This window comes from Lemur catta, chromosome 10, assembly GCF_020740605.2.
Source record: "Lemur catta isolate mLemCat1 chromosome 10, mLemCat1.pri, whole genome shotgun sequence".
Taxonomy (NCBI): domain Eukaryota; kingdom Metazoa; phylum Chordata; class Mammalia; order Primates; family Lemuridae; genus Lemur; species Lemur catta.
The window spans coordinates 65,877,639-65,899,957 of record NC_059137.1 but is presented as its reverse complement, the minus strand read 5'-3'; the positions used below and the strand labels follow the sequence as shown (position 1 = coordinate 65,899,957).

General features: G+C 45.9%; 1 protein-coding gene across 2 annotated transcripts in view; it reads right to left on the bottom strand.

Annotated features, from left to right (window-relative positions):
* Nucleotides 1-11,481, bottom strand: part of MAMDC2 (MAM domain containing 2) — a 153,091-nt gene extending 141,610 nt beyond the window's left edge. The window contains exons 1-2 of one of the 2 annotated variants that reach the window (XM_045562422.1): nt 10,867-11,481; nt 10,402-10,515 (exon numbers count right to left, since the gene is read on the bottom strand). In XM_045562422.1, the coding sequence (XP_045418378.1) occupies nt 10,402-10,515; nt 10,867-10,900 (148 nt within the window). In that variant the 5' untranslated portion in view covers nt 10,901-11,481. The remainder of the gene's footprint in view (nt 1-10,401; nt 10,516-10,866) is intronic. The other variant, XM_045562423.1, reaches the window with a different exon arrangement.
* Nucleotides 11,482-22,319: the final 10,838 nt, after the last annotated feature.

The window sequence follows — 22,319 nt, the reverse complement described above, 5'->3', positions numbered from 1 at the left end:
TCCGTGTACTCTTTTAATTCTTTCACAGTAGGAATAGATGAATTTGAAGGTTAGGAATACTCCTTAAGACTGCCAAATTATTTTAGGTCGAGCTGTAAATTTTTCCTGAAGTTTTCTTCCAAGATTATGCTGAGGAATGAGAAGAGAATCCTTCAAATGGTTCCCAGAGTAAACTATAATCTGTTATGGAAAAAAGAAGTAAAAATTACATCTCCCTGTCTCTTGATGCCTTCCAAAGGCCGAAGGCTTGCCAATGCATGGGGAACACTCTAGGTGTAGCTGGGGGCTAGAACTCAGGGAAGGAGTTCTAACGTTGGGACATCATCAAAATTGATGATGTGGGCCGAGGCTTCCCACTTCGTCTAGAGAAACATAAACCATGCAAGTCTGTCTTCCTTGGTGTTGACATCTGGAAGAACAAAGGCATCATTCTGCTCACTTGTGGGAGGCAGCCTAGGACCAGGGGAAGCTGAAGCCAGGTGGGCTTAGGTTGATGTGTCCACTCTCCTGCTCTCTAACTGCAGTGCTTTGGGCATGTCATCCTAATCTCACAGTGCCTCACACTTTCTCATCTATAAAATGTTCATAATGACCACCTTCAAGATTGTTGTAAAGGCTAGAGAAGATGACAATGAATGTGCTTGGCAGGCACTGCTTAATGCTATATGTAGATCACGGACCATGGCTGCCTAGGAAGCTATTGTGTGACTATTTCGTTAAGTTTCACTTCACACTTCTCCCTGGGATCTACTTCTATAACAGAAACAGGATATGCTATGCATTCAAGTTCCCTTAGACCTAAAACATTCTCCTGCAGCTTGTGAAAGATTTGTTTGTGTTTTTTAATGGGAAAATTCCAGGACACATCATAATTACCACAGATTCAGCCCAATCTCCTACCTCCTCTGCATTTACAGCAGAAATACAATCACACATATTTCAAAGTGGACATTCCAGTGCCCTCAGCCACTCAGTGCAGGGCTCTTGGGTTACATGGACCAAAGAAATTCATGTTTCTGAATTGTCAAAGTAGAAATTGGGTCTAATCCAGAGCTAGTGAGGAAGCCTCCCCCAACTCCACCACCACCTTTTCAATCTTCTTTCTTTGCTGGTCCCTTCCTCTCACACCATAAACAAGTCTTAAAACAAAACAAAACATAACAAAAACAAAAACTCTCACCTCAAGTTTCTTTGTAGGTATGGTTGACCCTCTTTCTTCTCACATCCAAACATCTTTGCTGAGAAATCTCTACCAACCGTCTACATTTTCCATTCATTCTTCCACCCAGGGCAGCCTGGTTCTCCCCTCATCGTTCCACCAAAACTGCATTCATTCAAGCACCAGTGGCCTCCTAATTGTCAATTCCAATGGCCAAGTCCACTGTGTCCACCCTCTCTAATGCACGGGACTCTGCTGATCACATCCTCCTTTGGAGACTCCTAACTCCTTTGGCTTCTGTGACCCTTCACTTTCCTAATTCTCCTCAAGCATGCCTGGTTCCTTCTGTTTCTCTTGTGTCCCTGACCCCTTGCTAAGCCGAAGCCTTAATTGCAAGTTTAAGGCTTCATACTTGGCCTCCTGCTGTTATTACTTTCTACCTTTTCCTTGGGTGATACCATCTCTGCTCAAGATTGTAACCACGATTTTTATGCTGAAGGTTCCCATGACCACAGTCCTCCCCAGATTATACCTGGCCTTCAGATTCTTGCATCAAAGAGCTGCTAGAAACCTCCACTTGGTTGTTTCCCAGGCAGTTCAGAACCTGTCATATATCTTCTTCTACCCTAAACATCCAGTTCCTCTTGAAATGCTCTCACCTGTTGGCACCATCAACCAAGCAGCTGCCCAAACCAGAAATCCCAGAGTCACTCTCCTTTGAGTCTTCACTCCCACTCATGAATCCTCAAACCCTGCCAATTTAATCCCCGTTATGGTGCCTTATTTACCCCTTCCCTTTTAAACTTAATACCCCCGCCCTAATTCAGGCCCTTGTCATCGCTCACTTAGGCCCCTGGGGAGCCCCCTAACCAGCCTCCCATGGCCAATATTACCTCCCCGCCAGCCACTGAACAGGCAGGTCCAGCAGCGGAGTAACAAATACTCAGTGGCAGAGTCACACAGATGGTTCTTCCAGAAGGATCTTGCCTTCATCTTGCATTTCTTTATTATCTTGCCCAGATATAGCTCTCGTGACTTCCTGCTGATTCTGAGAGCTGACACTTCCAATAAAACTCTTTTTCTGTTTGATTTAAACAGCCCACTTATGCTGTTTGCAATGAAAATCCCTGACTAGCACACAACTCCTTTTACTCTCTGCCATTAATTACAGATTTTTGTCTCCTGGATTGGCAGGAGACCGGGGCTATGTACTCCATGTACTGTGCACTCACGTGTATGTCCTCCAGCTACTGACATAGTGCCTGATGGATAGTAGGCACTTCAGTGCTTGTTCATAGTATGAATATTCTTTAGCAGCTTTTCATGATGCTATGAAGGTACAGTAGGACACCACTCGTTTTGTTTTATTATCTTATTTTTAGCCTTAGAATCCCCCAAACACACACAAATTTCTCACAAAGTAGAGAAAGCAAATATTCTGGCAGATCTCACTGAATCACAAACCTGATCCTTTGGTTTCTCCATCTGTTATATCTGTATGCAAGAACCTCTTCCCAGAGCACACAGATATCTTTACCCGCTTTTAACCATGAAGGCAGGTACTATTGATAGCTCACACCTGAGTGCCTTAGAAACACCCGCCCTCAATAGCTAGTTCAAAGTCTGACAATCTTTCGCCAAAAAATACTTTTCAGACCCAGCAGCTCCACTCTCAAGGTTGCACTGTGATTGTTGGTGATGGCAGAGGATCAAGGCACTCAGGCAGCGTGATGGCTAAATAATCCAAGAGCTATTTCCCCATTGGCATGTCAGGGATGAAACAGGCCATGTATTGGTGAGGCCAGCTGTAATACCGCTTCCCTGTCCTATTTGGAAATTACAACATAAGCCTCTAAAGTCTTTGAAATCCTATGGTAGGAAGGATTATTAAACACAACCTCTTTCACTACAGAAAAAAATGTTAAAGGTTTTCTTTTTGTTTTTTTTTTTCAATCAATCTCAACAAGGGCTTTAGAGATTGATTAAATTCAAAGTGTTTGTTTATACCATATTCTGTTTGTCAGGTGTCGTAGAAAGGATGTGATCCCTGATCCCAAAGATGTAATAGTCTGATGAGGTGATGGGATGGAGATTCCAAAAGGGAGATGCTAATCAGATTTACAGAGTGGGAAGTGCAAGCCATGGGCAGGGAGGGAAAGGAGAGGTTCATTTCACCTGGGAAAATCATGGAATGTTTTAAGAAAGAGCCAGACCTCAAAGCATGGATAGCATTTAAATAGGCCAGGATGGGAAAGAGGAATAAAAAATAAGGATTGTACAGGTGTAGAGACAGTGTACACAGACTAAGAGACAAGAAAGTAAAGGGTATGTTGAGTGACCAGCACATTAGGGAATAATGGGAAAGAAGAGTAGAACAGTGACCAGTACATCAGGGATTAATGGGAGGGACGAGTAGAATTACAGTTTGGGATAAATCATGAAGGGCCTTGAATGCCAAGCTAGGCAGTTTGCACTTTACCCTGTGGGCAACTGCTAATCATCAAAGGACGATTAACAAGAGGGCATTTCTTCTTTCTTACATCTGGAGGGGCCAGGGAGTAGGTAGGCATCCCAGTGCATAGTCCTCAGCTATGGACACACATTAGAATCACCTAGGGAGTAGGTTTCTTTGTTAATGTGTTTTTTTTTTTTTTTTTTTTTATCAATGCCAAGTCTGGCCCCTTTTCTGGTCAAATAAATCACTGTCTCTTGGGGTAGGAGCTGGACATGGCTATTTAAAAAAAAAACTTTTTGTGTGGTTGTTAATGTCCAGCCAGGACTGAGACCAATTGCATAGGTGAAACAGAAGGTTGTTCATATGATAGAAACTTCTGATATACTGCGACAGTTCCTTACTCCTAAATAACTTCCTCCTAGCAATCTATTCTGTGTGATGCACTACCTTCTTCTAAGATAGACAGAGAGGTAAATAGCTGAATATGTAACGAAACACTCCAAGACCTGAATTGAACACAACCTAGACCTGAATGCATAAATACATTTATATGATTTAGTTGATTAGGACAAGCATAAAAAAATTGAGGGAGAGTACTGGGATAGTTGTCAGATGTGAAAAGCAGGGTTGACCAGCAAGGCTGCCCAAGACATGTTCAGCTGCCCACTGGCTCTGCTTATTGAGATGCCCATCACCTCTATTAACATAAATGGATTTCACCCTTACAAACCAAATATAGTTTAACAAGAGAGACAGGTGGGATTGGTGCTGGGGTGACCTACCAAAAGAGCTTCTGCTATTTTAAGAACCAGAACTTTTTATGAATACTATATCCTAAGATGCAAGTCACAAAACATGGTAACTGTAGGCTAAAAGGTTTGAAGATGGCAACAAAAGCATAAAGTCCTATGACAAGAAATTATTTTTTTTCTCCAACATATTGTGACCTTGTCTGACTTCTGCAATTATGAGAAGGGAAACATCCTAAAAATCCCCAGGTGTCTTGTTGGGGATCAGGCTGGAAACTGGGTAGCAACTTCCCATTCAGCAAGTCTAATCCAACTAGGGAGGAGCCCAGACTGGGTGTTGGCCTTGATAAAAGGACGTTAGTCAGACAGACTCTACATCCAGAAAAGTCAGTCAAAGAGGGAGGAGCAGGCAGATATCACTACCCAGGCAGGTTAAGTCCCAAGTGGAGGGCTCACACGAGGGAACTCGAGGACACAGACTGGTTGACAAGGAGGCCAAGGGTTAAAGACCTGCCCAAGAGATTAGAGGATGAGAGATCAGTTTAGCTGGGGGTCTCATAGAAGGCACCAGCACCACCAATAATGGAGCCGATTGATGCTGAGGTACCAACTATAAGGGACAGAGAAGTGGGGAACCACCAGCTGGGGTGGGAGACTGATGAGGCAGAAAGCAAAGCACTACTGGCAAAACCCAGTAATTTATAAAGAAAAAAGTATACTTCATTGGGAGTACATATGCTAAGTGTGAAACTCAGTCTTATTACTTCATATCCACACCTCGTTCAGGCACACAAAAGTGAGAAGAGGCTCACCGATGCTTACACTAGAGCCAAATGAGGAGAAATGGCAAAACTATAAGCAAAAGAAAATTACATTGTCCTTATCTCCCCAGAGCTGTGTTGGAAAGCTGTCTGAATTAGAAGAATTAATGTTTATTTGTCATGTTTATAATGTTGATAAAATACTAATCTAGTAACACTAAGAGTAAGAATAACATCAGTTTATATATATATATATGTTATATATATATATATATAATGTGCTCACCATGTGTTAAATGTATTATAATCTTCACAACAATCTTATGAGATAGGTACCTCTACTATCTCCATTTTATAGCCAAAGAAACTGAGATACAGAGAGGATAAATAACTTGCTCAAGTCCACACAGCTTGAAAGGGCAGAGCCTGGGGTCTAATTCGAGCTGTCCAGCTCCAGAGTTTGTATTAACCCCTAGGCTTAAGCTGTTGCTCATGATAAGGAACTACCTTTGAAGGGGTAGAATGAACCAGGAGCATGTAGGAAAATGCATAAGAACATTTTCATGATCTAATACTGGATTCATTCGTGGAATTCATTCATTCGACAAATATATAGTGAGCATCCATTATGTGCCACGCCCTTTTCTATATGCTGAAGATCACAGCCAGGTAGGATCCCTACACATCTGAAAGAGTGAATAAATGCTACTCGGTATGGCATAATAAGTAGTGTTTTGTGGGTTTGCTAGGCCCAAAGCGCTGCATCTTTGGAATCTGAATTCTTCCACATGTCTGGAATATAATTAGCTCTCTGATGAAGAGTTTCCAACACAACAAAGCTAGCTGCAGAGTCCAGGTCTCAGGGGAGACAGGGATGTTCACAGAGAGGCAGCACTGCTGGAGGAAAGAACCCGTGGAGAGCCAAGGAGATGAGGCCCCACCCCAGGGCTGCCCAGACATGTTCTGTGCATAAGGAGGTTGCACTGGATGACCCCCAAGGCCCAGCTCTAGGATCTGGGCTTCCAGGCAGAGCCAGGGAGAAGCCAGGCTGTTCTTGGGCACAGCACATGACAGCCATGCTCAACAGGACAGTAGTAGTAGCCAGGGCAGCACCAGGGAAGGGCACATGATACTGTAGGACAACTTGGCCTAATTTTTGGCATAGACCATCTCTCCCAGAGGCATCCAAGGAACCCCCCAGACTTGTGCTGGTTTCCAGTCTCTACACAGTGGGGCATTGCACTTCTGCTTAGAGAGCTCCAAAGAGAACAACCAGCAGGGACCATGCAGGATCAAGCAGCCCCTGAAGACAAGAATTGCCTTATGAACTTTGTGATGTGAGGGTGGGATGTTGAATCAGCCCCCCAAAGTCAGGACAGGAGCTGTAATCTACAGGAAGGAGAGGACTAGCCCTTCTCTCCCAGGAATTCCCCTTGGGGTCCTGGCCAGACTTGTGGCTCCAGCTGGGCCTCAAGAAGTACCAGGCGGGATTTATCACTGTTAATAATAACTGGCACATGACTGAGTGCAGAACCGAAACGCAGATGGCCAAGTAGCCAAGAGTGTCCTTAAAAGAGAAGGGACGAGTTTGGGTGAAGGAAGGGGTATCAGAAAGAGACACACATGCACTTACAACGTGATTTCAGTATACTCTACCACGCCCGACCCACCCCTTGGCTACGTCCAGCCCCGAAGCCTGCCTGCCTCAGATGCTATCACTTGCTCCAAGATACAAAAACCATCCAGACTTTTCCTGTATTAGGCAATTTCTCACACCCCAGCCCCTACTGTGGAAAAGCAATGTTGGGCTTCCCTACAAGTGCTTTCAATTTCCCTTTTTACCTCATCTTAACCTGACACCTTTCCGCAGCTGCCTTCCCCTCCCAGGTGGCTTAGCATTCCAAACTTATCGTTAAGGAGCAGCATCTGAATTTGGTTTTACCTCCCCTCCTTCCTTCCTAAGTTCCTCCAATGGCTTCCTCATAGGGTCAGGTAAAAGATGCTAAGCCACAATGCCCCCAAATGAGAGTGAAGCCAAACTCCACTCAATGGCTCTTTTAAATTGTGACTGTTCGGATACGTGCCCAACCGCATGGTCTCCAAGAATCCTCAGCCGAAGGGCTCCTGCCCCCACAGCTGGCATTAGGAAAACGGAAGGAACAGTCTCAATTCAGTGGAGCACCATCACTCAAAGGGGTTCCAAGATTCTCTGAACTGTGAATGAATCAATCACAGCTGAATTTTTTTATAGGATAAATGAATGAAGGAAGATGATTTCTATAGGATAAAATAGATCCCTTCTTTCCTGGATTTAATTCAAATCTAAGATATAGAAGTGAGTTCAAATTTGAGTCTGATATAATCTCATTTCTCTTGATGTCAGGAAAATACAAATATTCTACAAAAAACATAGAGGGAAATCAAGGAAGCAGGGCAACCGCTGGCAAAACTCGAAAGACAAAGCTGGACTGCAGTGTGTGGTCACCTGGACCACTGCAACCGCCTTTGCCTGGGGGGACCCTCCGGACATAATACGCTGTCCGGCTGAAATTTACCTGATCCTGTGTCCAATGGAGACAAAGCATATTTCAAAACAGCCATGAACGAGGGACACTGGAACTGTAATCAGAGATGCTTAGGGACTTCATATTCCAAATAAACCAAAGGAGTGAATCTCAAATAGAATTTCAGGCAGGAGGGGACATATATAGAGACAAGGTGACTTTTACACCTACCCCCATGTTTGATCCTCCTGTGATGAAATTCTAATTTGCAGATTGTTTTCCAACTTAACTCCCTTCACTGGGCTTTAGCACCTTTCTCTCCCCTGTGAATTAACATATTGACCAAGGACATATAGGAAATGCCATTTGTGTTCCTAGTACTTGTAGGCGAAATTCTCTGAAACCCACAACTTTCTGTGGTGGGTCCAACACATGGAGGTGGATGGAACCAGTTTCAAAGGGTTTCTGCGGCAAGATGACATCAATTTGCAGAGAGGCTCGTGAACAGCTTGCCAGATTTCAGCCTGGAATAATTTTATTATCTTTAATTTACCAACCTAGAAATGGGTTTATAGAGGAAATTCTTGGTGATGGCTTCTCAGCAGGCAACCATAGCAACCGGCACACTGCCCTGGAGTCTGGAGTGGACCGTTATGTCCAAGTTCTGGCCTTTGAAAAACCAGATCTGTAACAACTGAAGCCTAACCTGCCTGCTCCACCCTGGAGAGCTCAGAGGAGAATGAAATAACTTTCTCCAGCCAAGCCAGTAGTGCCAATCCTGAGCCAGAAAGCAGTGGCTGTTAGAAAGAAAGCAAAAAGCAAAGCCACAGTGCCTTCATTATACTATTAAACTGTAATCACCTTTTCCTATCAGCATCTTCCTGTTTTCCCTGAAGGAGGACTGTTTAACCGCCATGCTGGGCAGAGGTGCCAACTCAGCAGAGAGCATTTCCTGTGGGTCTGGGAGGCGGTTGCATTCAGCAGGCTGTGGCATGCCCACTGACCCAGAGGCCCCCATCCTGACAGAGGGCTGGGGGTGGGGGCTCAGGGACTGCTTTGAGCTTCCTTTTCTCAGGGCCAGCACTACAGTGAGGCAAGCCAGGAGCTGCTCATGCTCAGGGTCATGCAAGTGGCTCCTTCACCCCAGCCCTGGCTCTGCTGAGGACCCACAGTACAGAAGGGTATATGTGTGTGTGTTTGTGTGTGTGCATGTGTGTAAACATACACTGTGGAAGTCATGGGATCTCAAAGCGTGACCCCCAGACTAGTAGCAGCAGCAGCAGCCTCTAGGAACTTGCTAGAAATTCTCAGGCCTCACTTCAGACCCCCTGAACCAGACACTTAGTGGGTGAGGCCCAGCAACCTGTATCTTAACACACCCACCAGGTAATTCCGATGCAGGTAACGTTTGAGAAGCACTGTGTTAGAGAATAATGCTCTCCAAAGCCAGTCTCGTGGCATACGCAAGGCCATCTCCCAAAATGCTTCCCCCACAACCAGAACAGGGAAAGGTGGGGTGGTGACACTAAATAGGCTTTCCTAAAGCCATCAGCAAGGTAGGAATCCCTCTGATAACAAATCAGGAATTGCCCCTTCCTAGCTACCCCTAAGTACACTGTAGTGGGCAAGAGTTGGCAATTGTTGGAGATAAATGAAGATTACTACTGAATTAGTTCCTTCCTGTTTCTTCTCCTAACTAGACAGCTCAGAGTTGGCCACTCAGTGACACCTGTGTGACATGAACCAGCCATTTGAATATTCTAAGACTGAGATTTCTTCCTCTGTAAAATGGGGCTAACATTATGCACTTGTAAAGGTAAGAGAGGCTAACATATACAAAACCCTGAGCAGAACCGCGGGGCAGAGTGAGCTGTGGAGACAAATTCATACATCTAACCAGAGGTTCTGGGCTCCATCCTTCTCCAGATCAATTGAGTGGGGAAGGAGGTTTAGCTGGTTTCATTTATGGTGCAGTGTTTTTTAAAGGAGGCTATTTTCCAGTCCAGATGGTCTGGGGCATCAGGTTTCTAAATGATGGTGACACAAGGGAGAGAGAAAGGGAAGGAGAAGACACCCAGTGCCTGCCCTTGGGTACTGAGAACCACTTTCTCTTTATATAAATGAAGTTAAGAAGACACTTCTGAAGACCTCACACTTACGCTTTCTCCCTGGGACCCAAACAATATGGTGTAGTGAGGCAGTGACCAATGTCCACCTGCTGAGTGCCCTCAGGCATTCCATAGTGGACTCAGTTTCCTCTTTTGTCCAGTGCTGGATTATAAACAGGAGCGAGGATGAAATCATGCAGCAAAAACACTATCAGTCACAAGGTAAACGTGAGGTCTTAGCACTGAGTTCCTGTTGCAGAATTATGGAACGACTTCTGCAAAGCTGGACTAGTGCTATTCAAATCTCCCAGCTCACACATGTCTACTGAGGACCAGAAAGGCTGATGACCTGCAGGAGCCACACAGCTGGTGGGTGACAATCACTAGCTGTTCTCTTTCTCTTTCTTCCACTAAGGAGCAATGGGGTGGGGAGCAAATTCTCAGAGGTTCTGCCCACAGGCCAGGTAAACAAAGACAGCCTCGGGTCTCTTCCTTGGCCATCCCTTGCAGCACGGCTGAGGGTTAGGAGGAGGATCCATGACTCACGTTTTTCCTGCCGAGGGGAATTAACTCCAAGATAACATTATCCATGTGGGGAAAAAAAAAAAGCCCAACCAGCGAGGACAAAAGTTCACCTAGGGCTCTTCTCCACGGAGCCACCTTACCTTCCTCATTTAAAATCCACGGCAAAAACTCAAACACCGAGTCGAAGCCACAAGTGTTCTCTTCAAAGGCACAGGACCCAGAGGGCAGGTCCAGGGCACCAGCGAGCTGCAGGGCTGCGGGCACAAAGCGAGTTTCAGTTCAGTTTGGGCTCCCGTCCGCGAGCGTTTGCACCGGCTGGGGCGCCCCGGGGAGACGAGCTGGCGAAAGCGTGGGGAGGGCGTGCAGCAAGGGCGGGAGGGGAATGCGCTACTACAGCCCCCGACACGCACTCCCGGCGCCCACTCTGCGCGACCCCACGCCCACCCCACTCGCCTTGGCCAGGAGAGGGAGGCTAGCGGCGGCGGAGGGGGACCGCGAGGCGCCCTCGGACCGCCCAGCCCGGGCAGCCCGGCCATCCGGGGCAGCAGGAGCCAGAGCGAGTCGCCAGAGCGCCCCCCGGGGGCGTCCCCAGGTTCAGGCCTTACCTTGCACCGCCAGGAGGACGACCCTTAACAGCATGGTCGCGCTTCAGGGAGAAAGGCTGGGAAGGGGTGCAAGCTGCCACCCCGCTGGGACAGGCTGCTCCTGGTGAAAGGATGCGTGGGGGGCGGGGGCGCCGGAGACCCGGGGACCCAGAGAGGCAGGCAAAACGTGCGCTTGGAGCTGCCCAACTTTGCAGAGCGGCTCCCGCAGCCGAGCCGCGCGCTGGAGGCGCCCGAATGCAGAGCGCCGCGGCGCTGAGCTGCAGCCGCGGGTCACACCGCCGCCAGCTGGTCCTGGGCGACTACGGGGCCGGGGCAGGGAGGAGACAACTGCACACTTTTGAAAGGCCGGCCACGACTGGCTGGGAGAAGAGAGGCCCGCACGCAGTGCCTTCTCAGGATTTTAAAGCTTGGGACCAGACCCCTTGCAGACACTTGGAAGGGGCAGGCCTTCCAGGAGCCTCTCCGCTGGGCTGGGACAGGAGGCGCCCGCCCCGCCCATCCGCGGTGGGAACCAGCTTATTTCTGGGGACAGCCTCCCGGCATCTGGCATGTCAGCCCCGCAGGGCTGGCCCTAATTTTAACTTCTCCCCAGAATGGAAGAGGGTGCAATTCTCCTAGGACAGCCGAGAGGAAAATTTGGAAACACTTGGGTGGAATGAGCTTTATATCTCAGTAGTTTCAGCCCAGTAATGCTAACCCTGGAATACCACCCCTCTTTTGAGCCGTTGGAATGTGTGGCATGCCTGGTGCTCACCATTCCCTCTGTCCAAAGCGCCATGGTAGATTGATTAGCAGAGGGTTCTAAACTGGGATGTGGAGGGTGTGGGGGGTGGTGTTGGGCAGGGGGTGACTTCTGAGGAACCTATTTGCTACAAGTTTGCTTTGAGCGCTAGGTGGGTATCCAACAATATTTTCTTCCAGTAAAGAGTACTTCCTCCTCTCCTCCTCCTCCTTTATTCTCTTTATAATTTTGTGTAGGCAATTTTGCGAAGAGGGCAGTGGTTCTAAAACTTTAGGGTGCATCAGAATCCCCTGGGGGGCTTCAAGGTCACAGTTTCTGTTCCAGTGGATCTGGACGGGGACCTGAGATTCTGCACACTCCTAACAAGTTTCCGGATGCTGCTGTGGATGCAGCTGGTCTGGGACAACACTTTGAGAATCACTGGCCTAGCAAACTCCTGTTCAGCCACCAAAGCCCTACTTGCAGGTCTTCACCTGGCTTCCAGACTCCAGGCTTTCCTTTTCACTGGCAGATCTTCCTTGGTCTCCTTTGCTATTTGTTCTCTATGACCCCGTAACACTGGAGTGTCTCCAAGTTCTGCCCTTTAATTTCCTGCTTCTGTCTCTACCCACTCCCTCAGTGATTTCATCTGGTGTCATCATTTTAAATACCAAATATAGGCTGATAACTCCCAAATTTATATTTCTAGCCCAGACTGCTCACTAATGCTAGACTCTTGGAACTCAGTGCCACCTCAATAATTGGCCATCAGTTGGATGTTTCAAAGCTATATCATACTTCATGGGTCCCAACATGAACGCCTCATATTCCTTCCCAAAACTGCCCTTCCTGCAGCCTCCCCATCTCAGTTAAAAGAACTATTTTCCTCCAGTGGTGCAGGACAGAAAACACAGGCATCCTGAGCCCATCTCTTCCTCTCAAGACATTACCAATTCCTATCAGTTCAGGATTCAAAAAACAGCAGGTGCTGACCATAGTCCATGTCCGTGGTGATGCCTGATCCAAGCTGCCATCACTGTTAGCGTGGGATACCACAGTGGCCTCCAAAGCTGGGTCTCATTCTTTTGCCTTGCCTGCCCCAACTCCATTCTTAACACAGTAGTCAGGGGCATCCTTTGAATATGGAACAAGGGCCATATCACTCTTTGGCTCAAGACCCAACAACTTCCCAAATCATTTAGCAAAATCCCAAGTCTTCACAATGACTTACCGGGTCCTACAAGACCTACTCTCCCCCGACCCCCTGCCAGTTTCTCTGACCTCAACTGCCCTGCTTACTCCTCTTGTCTCATCCTCAAACACCGTCCAGCTGACCTCTCAGAACTTTGCACTCGCTGTTTCCTTCCCTCTGCTTGAAATGTTCTTCCCCAAAGAGCCACGGGCCTCGCTGCCTAGTGAGGTCTTCAATCAGATATCACCTTTAGTATCAGAAATTTACTAGCTTTCTCTCTAATAAGGAAAAAATATCTGGGACCCTTCTTTAAAAGTTTGTACAAATTTTCATGAGTTTTCTGTAAGCAGTGACTCAAATAATCTAAAATGTATTTAGTGTATACTATTTGGTGTATGTGTGTGTTTATATGTTTTGCCTTGGGTAGTAGATAATAATAATGAACAATTTATTGTGTTTATAATTATAAATGTTTTATATAGTTAATGTCATTTAACTTTCCCAAAGACTCTGTGGGGTAGATATGTTTATTATTCCCATTTAATAGATTGGGAAACTGAGGTGCAGAGCCCAACAACAGCAAGTACTAGAGACAAGATTCAAACCTAGATCTGCTTTATTCCAAAAGCTTATTTTATCAACCCAACAAACCCGTCTCCCCTTGTCTTACATTCTTTTTTGTCTTCTTGCTCACAGACAGTGCTAAATATCTAGTGGGCTTCATCAAATTAGTTAATTAAAAATTCAAAGATAAATATGAATTCAGTTGAAACCTAAAAACACTATTTTCAACCAAGCAAGTTTTCAGCAACTATCAAACTGGTGCTCCTGTCTCCAGGTTCCGTAGTATTTCAAAGTTTTAGAATTCCCTTAGATTCATGTTTTATGTTACAAGTCATAGGAAAATGAAAGACTGCAAAGCCCCGAAGAGATCTCCAAAATATTTTAAATATGATTTAAAACTTCAAGATGACATGGCTTATTGCCACCTCTGGGAAACAGAATCACTATACATAAACTAGGAGTAAGTTTTCTACTTTGCATATAATTGTGTGATCCCAAGAACATACGATCCTTAGACATTGGCACAGGTTAGGGTGTCTGGGAAGCAGACTCTGATTTGGAGTTTAGTGTCAGGGTGTCTATCAGGGGTGCCCTTGGAATCGGCACTCATGGAAGGGAGGGAGAGGAAGCAGAGTGGGCCGAGGGAGAAGTGGCATTGCAATGCAAGTCCTATGAAGCCTCTTCCAACCCCACAGGGAACTCTGGAGTTAAAATGGCCCACCTGACTTGTCCCACATTCAGCCGAAACAACTGGACCTTTGTACTGCTGCCTCCCTCAGTCACTGGACGTTGCCCATCTTGGGACAAAAGTCATCTCCAGGAGGCAGCTCTCTCTACTGAGGAGGATCCACAAAGGCCACCAGCTGAAGGCTGATGACAATACTCCCAGCAGCTGGGACAAGTCTTTCCTTGAAAGGGGATCTGGACTTCACATCAGTGTCCATCACAGGCCTTTTGCAGAGAAAGGACTGAGTCCTGTGGACTAAATCGGGGACAGGGAGAGGCCCAAGGAAGGAATCTAGAGAATCTAGAAATTATGTGCGTCCACCCACTTCTTTTGGTCACTAATCATGGAGCCCACATGGTTATGGCACTCCCTTATCACTTGGGAAAACAGGATCAGGCCCCAAGGAACCTGGAATGCTATCCTCCAAGATTTAGCTTCATCAAATGATCAAATAATGCATGTAAAATTCTGGCTTATGCAAAGCATTCAGTACTTAGGTATTATGATAGGTTGAAAGGTGTCCTCCCCAAAAGATGTGTCTACATCCTGGAACCTGTGAACATGATCTTATCTGGAAAAAGGGTCTACGCTGACATAATTAAATTAGGTATCTTGAGATAATATCATCCTGGATTACCAGGTGGGGCCTAAATCAATGGCAAGTGTCCTTCTAAGACACAGAAGTGACAGACTCGTGTAGGAGAAGGCATGTGAAGATGGAGGCAGAGACTGGAGTGATGCAGCTCCGAGCCAAGGAATGGCTGAAGCCACCGGCAGCTGGCAGAGGCAAATACTTCTCCCCCAGAGGCCCAGAGCGCTGTAGCTATGCAGACACCGTGATTTTGGACTTCTGGCTCCAGAACTGTGAGAGAATAACTTTCTGTTGTGTTAAGCCACCAGTTTGTGGCAATTTGTTCTGACAGCTGTAGGAAACTATGACAATACAGATAGTGTTATTCATTAAGCAAATATGTGCCAGGCACTTAACATGCATCATCTCATTTCATCCGTGCAACATCCCTATAAGGAGAATATCCTTATTGTTCCCATTTTACAGAAGAGGAAACAGGCCCAAGAGAGAGTCAGTTAACCTGCTCAAAGTTGCACGTCCAGCCAGCATGTAGCCAGGGTTTGATCCCAGATGCCCAACTCTTCTGGCTACACACGACACTGCCTCCCCGAACACAGCCTCTTTACACAGGCCTGGCTCTCCCGACGCGAGCTGCCTGCAGCACACACAGGCGCAGTGCCCTGCTCTGTCGGTGCCTACACAACGCCCGCCTCCCACAGAGCCTGGACGTCCTCTCTGCTCTTTGTCACCCCTGCCCTGATCTCCTCAGGTACCCTTCACGAGGGGCTTGCTTCTTGTTGTGCCACTTTCAGCCTGGAGATCTCCAAATTCTTGCTTGTAAGAGGAAGGTGAAACTGCCACTCCTCACAGGTGTCCACGTCCTGTCCCTCTCTATCCAGTGTCTCCCCTCAGAGCCGGGCGAGGCATTAGAAGCAGCAAGCTCAGCCGTGGGAAGACAGCAAGCCGGCCAGTGTGTATGATTGCATCCTTGAACGTGGCTCTGAGCCTGGCCAAAGTGGTGGCTGTCTCGATCGCCGACTTTCCCTCATGTTTGTTCTCTCTCCTTTCTTGTCATTCTCATGTAGTGTCATCTCATGGTAAGTTCAACAAACATCTCCTGAGCACCTACTATGAGCCAGGGGTGAACAAGACACATCCTCTGCCTCTGTGACAGGAGACTGGCCTGCCAGCAATGACGCATGTGGATGAGACAGAACAAGGGCTGCAAACATAAAAAGCCCAGGGGCCAGGGAAGTCAGGTAAATGAATGAAGTGATCTGGTGTGGGGCAGGTAATAGGGAGTGATGGGGACTGTGGTGAACTGGAGCAAGCAAGCCCAACTAAAGGGCATCACAGGGACGAGCTCTGCTCCATCTGCCCATTTTGCAAAAGAAGCCCAACATCCAGATATTTGTGTAGTAGCTCCTGGTTTTCAGATGCTGGCAAGGAATTAAAACATTATATTTAAATCCCTGCGGGGGTAGAACAAAACCTGTTGGGAAGTTAAATTCAATTCTTGAGCTGTAGTTTGCAGCACTGAGAAAGAACCATGGAGATAGAGAGTGGGGGGCCCCACTGCACCCCCCTCAAGAGGAGGCGGCTGGGCACACGGGAGCAGTCCCCTTCTATAAAAGAGAAAACTGCATGAAAAGTCTAAGTGACTTTTAACCAAGGCCACACGTCCCTAAGTGGCAGGGACAGGATGAGAAGCCTCCAAATTGGCCCATATTTGGGTACGTGGAAAGAATTTCATATACTCTAAGACCTGTTAGGCTTTTAATAATAATATTGATAATATTCTTTTTATCATTATACTTTGTTTCTCTCTCTTCTATATCTTTTTGAATAAAATGAATAGATATCTTTTTTCTTCTCTTAATACCTGGGTCTTCTCTAATCTGTGCCAAAGCATTATCTTTGCATTTTTGTCTTTGCCTGTCTCTCTCGCTCTGATGCACTCTGACTGGGCTCACTTCTGCCTCTAACTGTCACTCTGTGCTCAGTCATTGTTGTTTTTTTAATGTTTGATTTATTTATTGGAATCACATTACATATGTACATTGACTTATATGGATTACTATATTTATTTTGGTCCACTGTTATAAATTTTTGTGTTTTCTGGTAACCTTTTAAACATATCTTTATATGAATTTTACTGACTTCTTTAGGATTTTATTCAAAAGTAAGACCGAATCTGCAACAGTGCACTCAGTGTTTTGCTCTGTCTTGCTTTCGTGTTGTCTCCTTCTCTCTCTCTACACATACACCCAATGTGCCCCATTCATTTCCCGCTATCAGGTGGAAATGAGCTGCTAAAATAATTCCAGGCTCTGTGGCTTGTCCTGCCGGTGACCTCAGTTGTTGCATTCCAGCAGGAGGTGTCTGCGGGCTCTGCCCCGAGGCCGGTGGTGTCCCTTGGTTACTGCCCAGCACTGGCTGCCTCTCATCCCCAAGGGGCATCATGTGCCCAACACGGATCTGAATCATCTGCTGTGAGGGACCAAGGCCCAAGAGTAGCCAGTTCTTACAAATCCCTTTTATTATAAAATATATAGCCTGCTGTACAAATTGCCACACTCAAAAGACCTGAACTCATAAAGAAGGTAGTTCTTTTAGAGCAAGCATTTAAAAGGAAATAGATACTTAAATGGATGTTTTCTTTCTGCAATTAATCTTTTCTCCATCAGCTCACTCCGGATCCTAGCTGGGAGTCAAACATCCTTCACTACAGTTTGAATGCTACCTTTTGATTTTTTTTTTTTTCAAATCAAAGTTTTCTGGGCTGACTTGTCACAGGGATGACACTACCATGTTTTGTGAGTGTCTGTGACGTGCAAAGCAGTTTCATGGTCAATTCATGGAGGAAGAAACTAGGCGCGGAGAGTTGGAGTGATGTGCCCAAGGGTACAGAGCTGGGATGGGAGCCAAACTCTGGCTCCTGCCAAGGCCCTCTCGACCTCTGTGCCGCCATCTGACACAGGGAGGATTTGCGCAGACACTCTGAAATGTCCTGTTCTCGGATACCCTGCCTCCTTACTCTACCTTAGGCAGAGCTGAGGCCAGGAAGGCCAGAAGCAAGGGGAGAAGCATAAAACAGATCTTCCCTCACAGCCTTCAAAAGGGACCAAAGCTGCTGACACTGTGATCTCAGACTTCTGGCTTCCAGAACTGTGAGACAATACGCTTCTGCTGTTTAAGCCACCCAGTTTGTGGTACTTAGTTATGGCAGCCCTAGCAAATACACTCCTGCTCATGTCTCAAGATCAATCAAATGTCCACTCTCCTATGTCTGACTTCTTATGCAGCAGCATGTGTTATGTTGTGTCTTCGCCCATTCAAGCTGCCATAACAACATACCACAGACTGGGTGGCTTATAATCAGCAGAAATGTATAGGTCACAGTTCTGGAGGCTGGGTGTCTGTGAGGGCCTGCTTCCTCCCAGGTAGCTGTCTTCTCACTCTATCTTCACATGGTAGAAGTGGCAAGGGGTCTCTTTCAGACCTCTTTTATAAGGGGACTAATCCCATTTACAAAGGCTCCACCCCCAGGACCTAATCACTGCCCAAAGGCCCCACCTCTTAATCCCATCACTTTGAGGGTGAGAATTTCAAATGAATTTGAGGCAGACACAAACATTCATGCTTTGGAATGCTGTATGACTTTGTAATAGACTTTGTCTATGTCTCTGTTATCTTTTTTTTTTTTTCTTTTTTTGAGACAGAGTCTCGCTCCGTTGCCTGGGCTAGAGTGCCATGGCATCAGCCTAGCTCACAGCAACCTCAAACTCCTGGGTTTAAGCGATCCTCCTGCCTCAGCCTCCCAAGTAGCTGGGACTACAGGCATGTGCCACCATGCCAAGCTAATTTTTTCTATATATTTTTCATTGTCCAGCTAATTTCTTTCTATTTTTAGTGGAGACGGGGTCTTGCGGGTCTCGCTCTTGCTCAGGCTGGTCTCGAACTCCTGAGCTCAAATGATCTGCCTGCTGTGGCCTCCTATGTCTCTGTTATCTGCAAGAGAAGCTGAGATTTCAAGGGAAGAGAGGAGAGCAAATCTGTTTTATCTTTGTGTCTGCTCCTGTGCCATCTCTGAGCATGGCTAATTGTAGTTACTCAATAAATGCTTGCTGAAGGAAAGGCTACAGAATGGCGTATCATCATTGGTCCACATAGCCCAAGCAAGGGCCTGCCTAAGCTGCAACCTATGATTAGAAGAAAAGAACTAAATCTAAATTATAGGTCACCCAGGGGGATATTTATGGGAATGAACTTCACAGATGTGCTTTGGGAGCACAGAGCCAAGCTGAAGAGGAGCAAGAGTTGGAACACGAAGCAAAAGCAGGCTGTCGTGGATTGGAACGGTACATTTGGCAAACTGGAGGAGAGAGGCAAACTCTTAGAAGTCTACTTTCATGAGAAGCAGACAGGGCTGCAGAGAAAGAACTTGACCCCTGGAAGGAGGCACTAGGCCTTGGAGATTGGAGGGAAATAGAGATTATGAAACAGGTTGGATCCTGCCGCCTGAGTCTGTCCTGGCCCAGCTCTGTGGACAGCTGGGTTTAGGAGAAAGGCTGGGCTATTGGAAAACCAGAAAAATATAGTCTGCTAAATCTCTACAGAACACTGAGCCACAAATAGGTCTGTGGCCTACATTAATACTGCCTGTGACAGTACTAAAAAGAGAGCAGATGAGCAGCACCATGGCCCACTTTGCTATAGACCACAACCCCTTTGGCATTTCAGGGTTCATTGCAGTCATAATGGGCAGCACAGTGGCAGTGCCAGGATGTGCAGGCTGGTTCATGTGCACACATGTTCACCCTAGGACAGCCCCACAAATTCTGGGAGCTGAGGCTCTGTGTCATCTGCTGTGGTTAAGAATGAGGCAGAGGACACTGGAATGTGACTTATCATAGCTAACGGTCGCTCCAGAGCCTGGGGAGGCACGTGGACAACTTAGGCTAAACCTAGGTGGCATGCTTTCTCCTCTACAGGTTTTGATTGAGTGTGTTGGCATGGAAATGGGAAGAATAAAGCATCTGCAGGCAAAAACATTTCCAAGGAGATCAGTCAAACTCCAGCTTAGCTTCTGATTCATAATCTCTGACATTATTAATCTGTTAGACTGCAGATCTACAGATTGTGTGATTTGATCTAAACTGAACAGGGATGGAGCAATATTCCTCACAGGCCTGGGCACTGAGAGACAGAATAGACGCCAGCTGGGAGGATGACAGATAGAGAATGTCAGCTCTGAGCAGGTGTATGGGGTGTGGGCAAGGACACACTAGCCCTGAGAAGCTGAGTCATGGTGTCACAGCCAATCCAGAGGCTCGGGTTGCAAAGGGCTAAAGCACTGGGGGTTTAAAGATGTTAAATGTCACTGAATTCTTTCAGATTTTCCGAGTACCTAAGCCCCAGATAATTGGTGATAATGATGAAACTCTATCACCAGACATTGCAAGATGGCTTGATGACCTAATCCCATAAACCACAACTCAGAACCATCTGTGGAGTTGTTTCTTTGTAATACAAAGGTTGCGCCTCACTAGATTATAATTTCTGTGGCAGAACCAAAGCATCTATATTTCCTTAAGGCTCTGGAAGGTGATCCTGAGCTGGGGTTAAGAACACACTGGCTTAATCCATTCATCATCAACAAAATTAAGTCTATTACTGTTAACAGAAGGAAAAAAGGGCCGTATAAAGAGAGTAAGAAAGTGTTATATCAGGAGTGGGAGCGTAATTTTGTCATTGAGACCACAGACTCTGCAGCCAGATTACCTGGGTTCAACTTGCAGCTCTGTCACTGACTATCTACGAACCTATAGCACATTATTCGATCTGTCTGTGTCAAAGTCTCCTCATCCATAAAATGGAAATAATAATAGTACCTACCTCACAGGGTGGTCATGAGTGCTAATTGAGTTTATATGGTTAGAGTGCCCCAAAGAGTGCCTGGCATGCTGTTAAGTACTATATAAACATTTACTATTAATTTTCTAATAATCCAAGTTTTTCACAGGTCCAGGCCTGTAGTTGAAATTGACAACATGGTTTATCCGTCAAAATGGCTTTTTATATAGTGTCCTGCCTTTGCAGGTGGGAGGCACAGAAACTTGGAATGCAAATTGGACCATTAGTAAACTGTAGCTTCTATCAGAATAGAAGAAAAATTTAAACTGTTGAGTGAATACCACTATAAGGACCAACAACTATGGCATAAAAATAGTAATGTGGAAAATGTGGTCTCAGGATTAAAATAGAAATCTTTATTTGATGACACTTAAGGTGGAGCAAACAACATGGAACGGAATATATGAAGAGGCATCTTACAAGATTATATTTCTAGGGGCTAAAGGAAATTATCTTGGGCCCCAGTTATAGGCTGAGGGGCAAGTCTCTCTGTGTCTGATAAAAGTGTCTTCTGAGAAAAAGAATCACAGAGAAAACTCATAAGTGGGACATCTTGTTTTATGAATAGCTGGAAGCCCCCATAAATCCTCCCCAAACTGAAAAGGTTGCTTTTACGTTACCCGTTTTGCAACATTACATACACATCTATTTTTTGTTTAGTTAATTATGTGGAAGCTTTATTGATTCAGTCATCCATAGCAGGTTCAAGTTAGACTTCTAAAGATTTAACTCATTGGACTCAGAATTTCTCCCATGGTGGTGGGGATGGGAGTGTTCAGTTCCCTCACCTGTAGACTCCACTCCAAAACAAGGCAACAGGACTGCAACAGCTTCTCTTCCTCTTGCTGTGGCAATGCCTTGCAGGAGGGGGCCACCTTCCGCGTTTCTGCTAAGTTTCCATACTGGACCAATGACATCACTACGTCATTGGGTCTCCACCAGGTTCCTGAGTCTATTAATTCTTGCATCTTACTGTATTCCACTCTTTCAAGGTTGAATTTCCTTATTTTTGAAATACATAACTTTTTTCAGCAAAGACCTATGAGGGGTCAATTTTGGGGAGGGCTTTGAAAACATTAATCACAAAGGATACTTCAATTGGATGTAGACTTCTAGATTAAAATTCTGAGTAAAGACGGTGGATTGAACACACTAATCCAAATTTTGCTTCTCCAGAAACCATATAAAAACTGCAGTGCCCTGACATTATTTAGAAATGTATGAACATTTAAGGATACGGAGAATAGAGAGGAGACAAAAACAAACTTTTAGAGGCTAGAAAGAAGTTGGATAAATAAAAATTGACAAGCAGATCAAAGACAGTCAGATATGAAGCTGGTTCAGTTTTGTTTTGTTTTGTTTGTTTATTTGTTTGCAACATCATCAAGAGTCCAGGAAATGGTGACATTAGGTAATACTGGAAATGGGAGAGAAGAGGGAGGCTTAAAATAAGGAGAATTAGAAAAGCTGTTTGAGAAGGACCAGCTTTCTAGATTCCCTCTACGCTCCACACTGCTGGACAACATCACCCCACCCCAGCCAAAGAATGGATGTTTACTCTCTGGAAAGGGTAAAATAGAGGTCACCTGGACTTGGAGGGCACAGGATGAATTAAGATCGACAGTACCACACTGAGCTGGGTGCAGTGGCTCAGGAGGCCGAGGCGGGAGGATTGTTTAAGCCCAGGAGTTCAAGTCCAGCCTGGGCAACATAGTGAGACCCTCTTCTCTAAAAATAAATAATAATAATAATAATAATAATA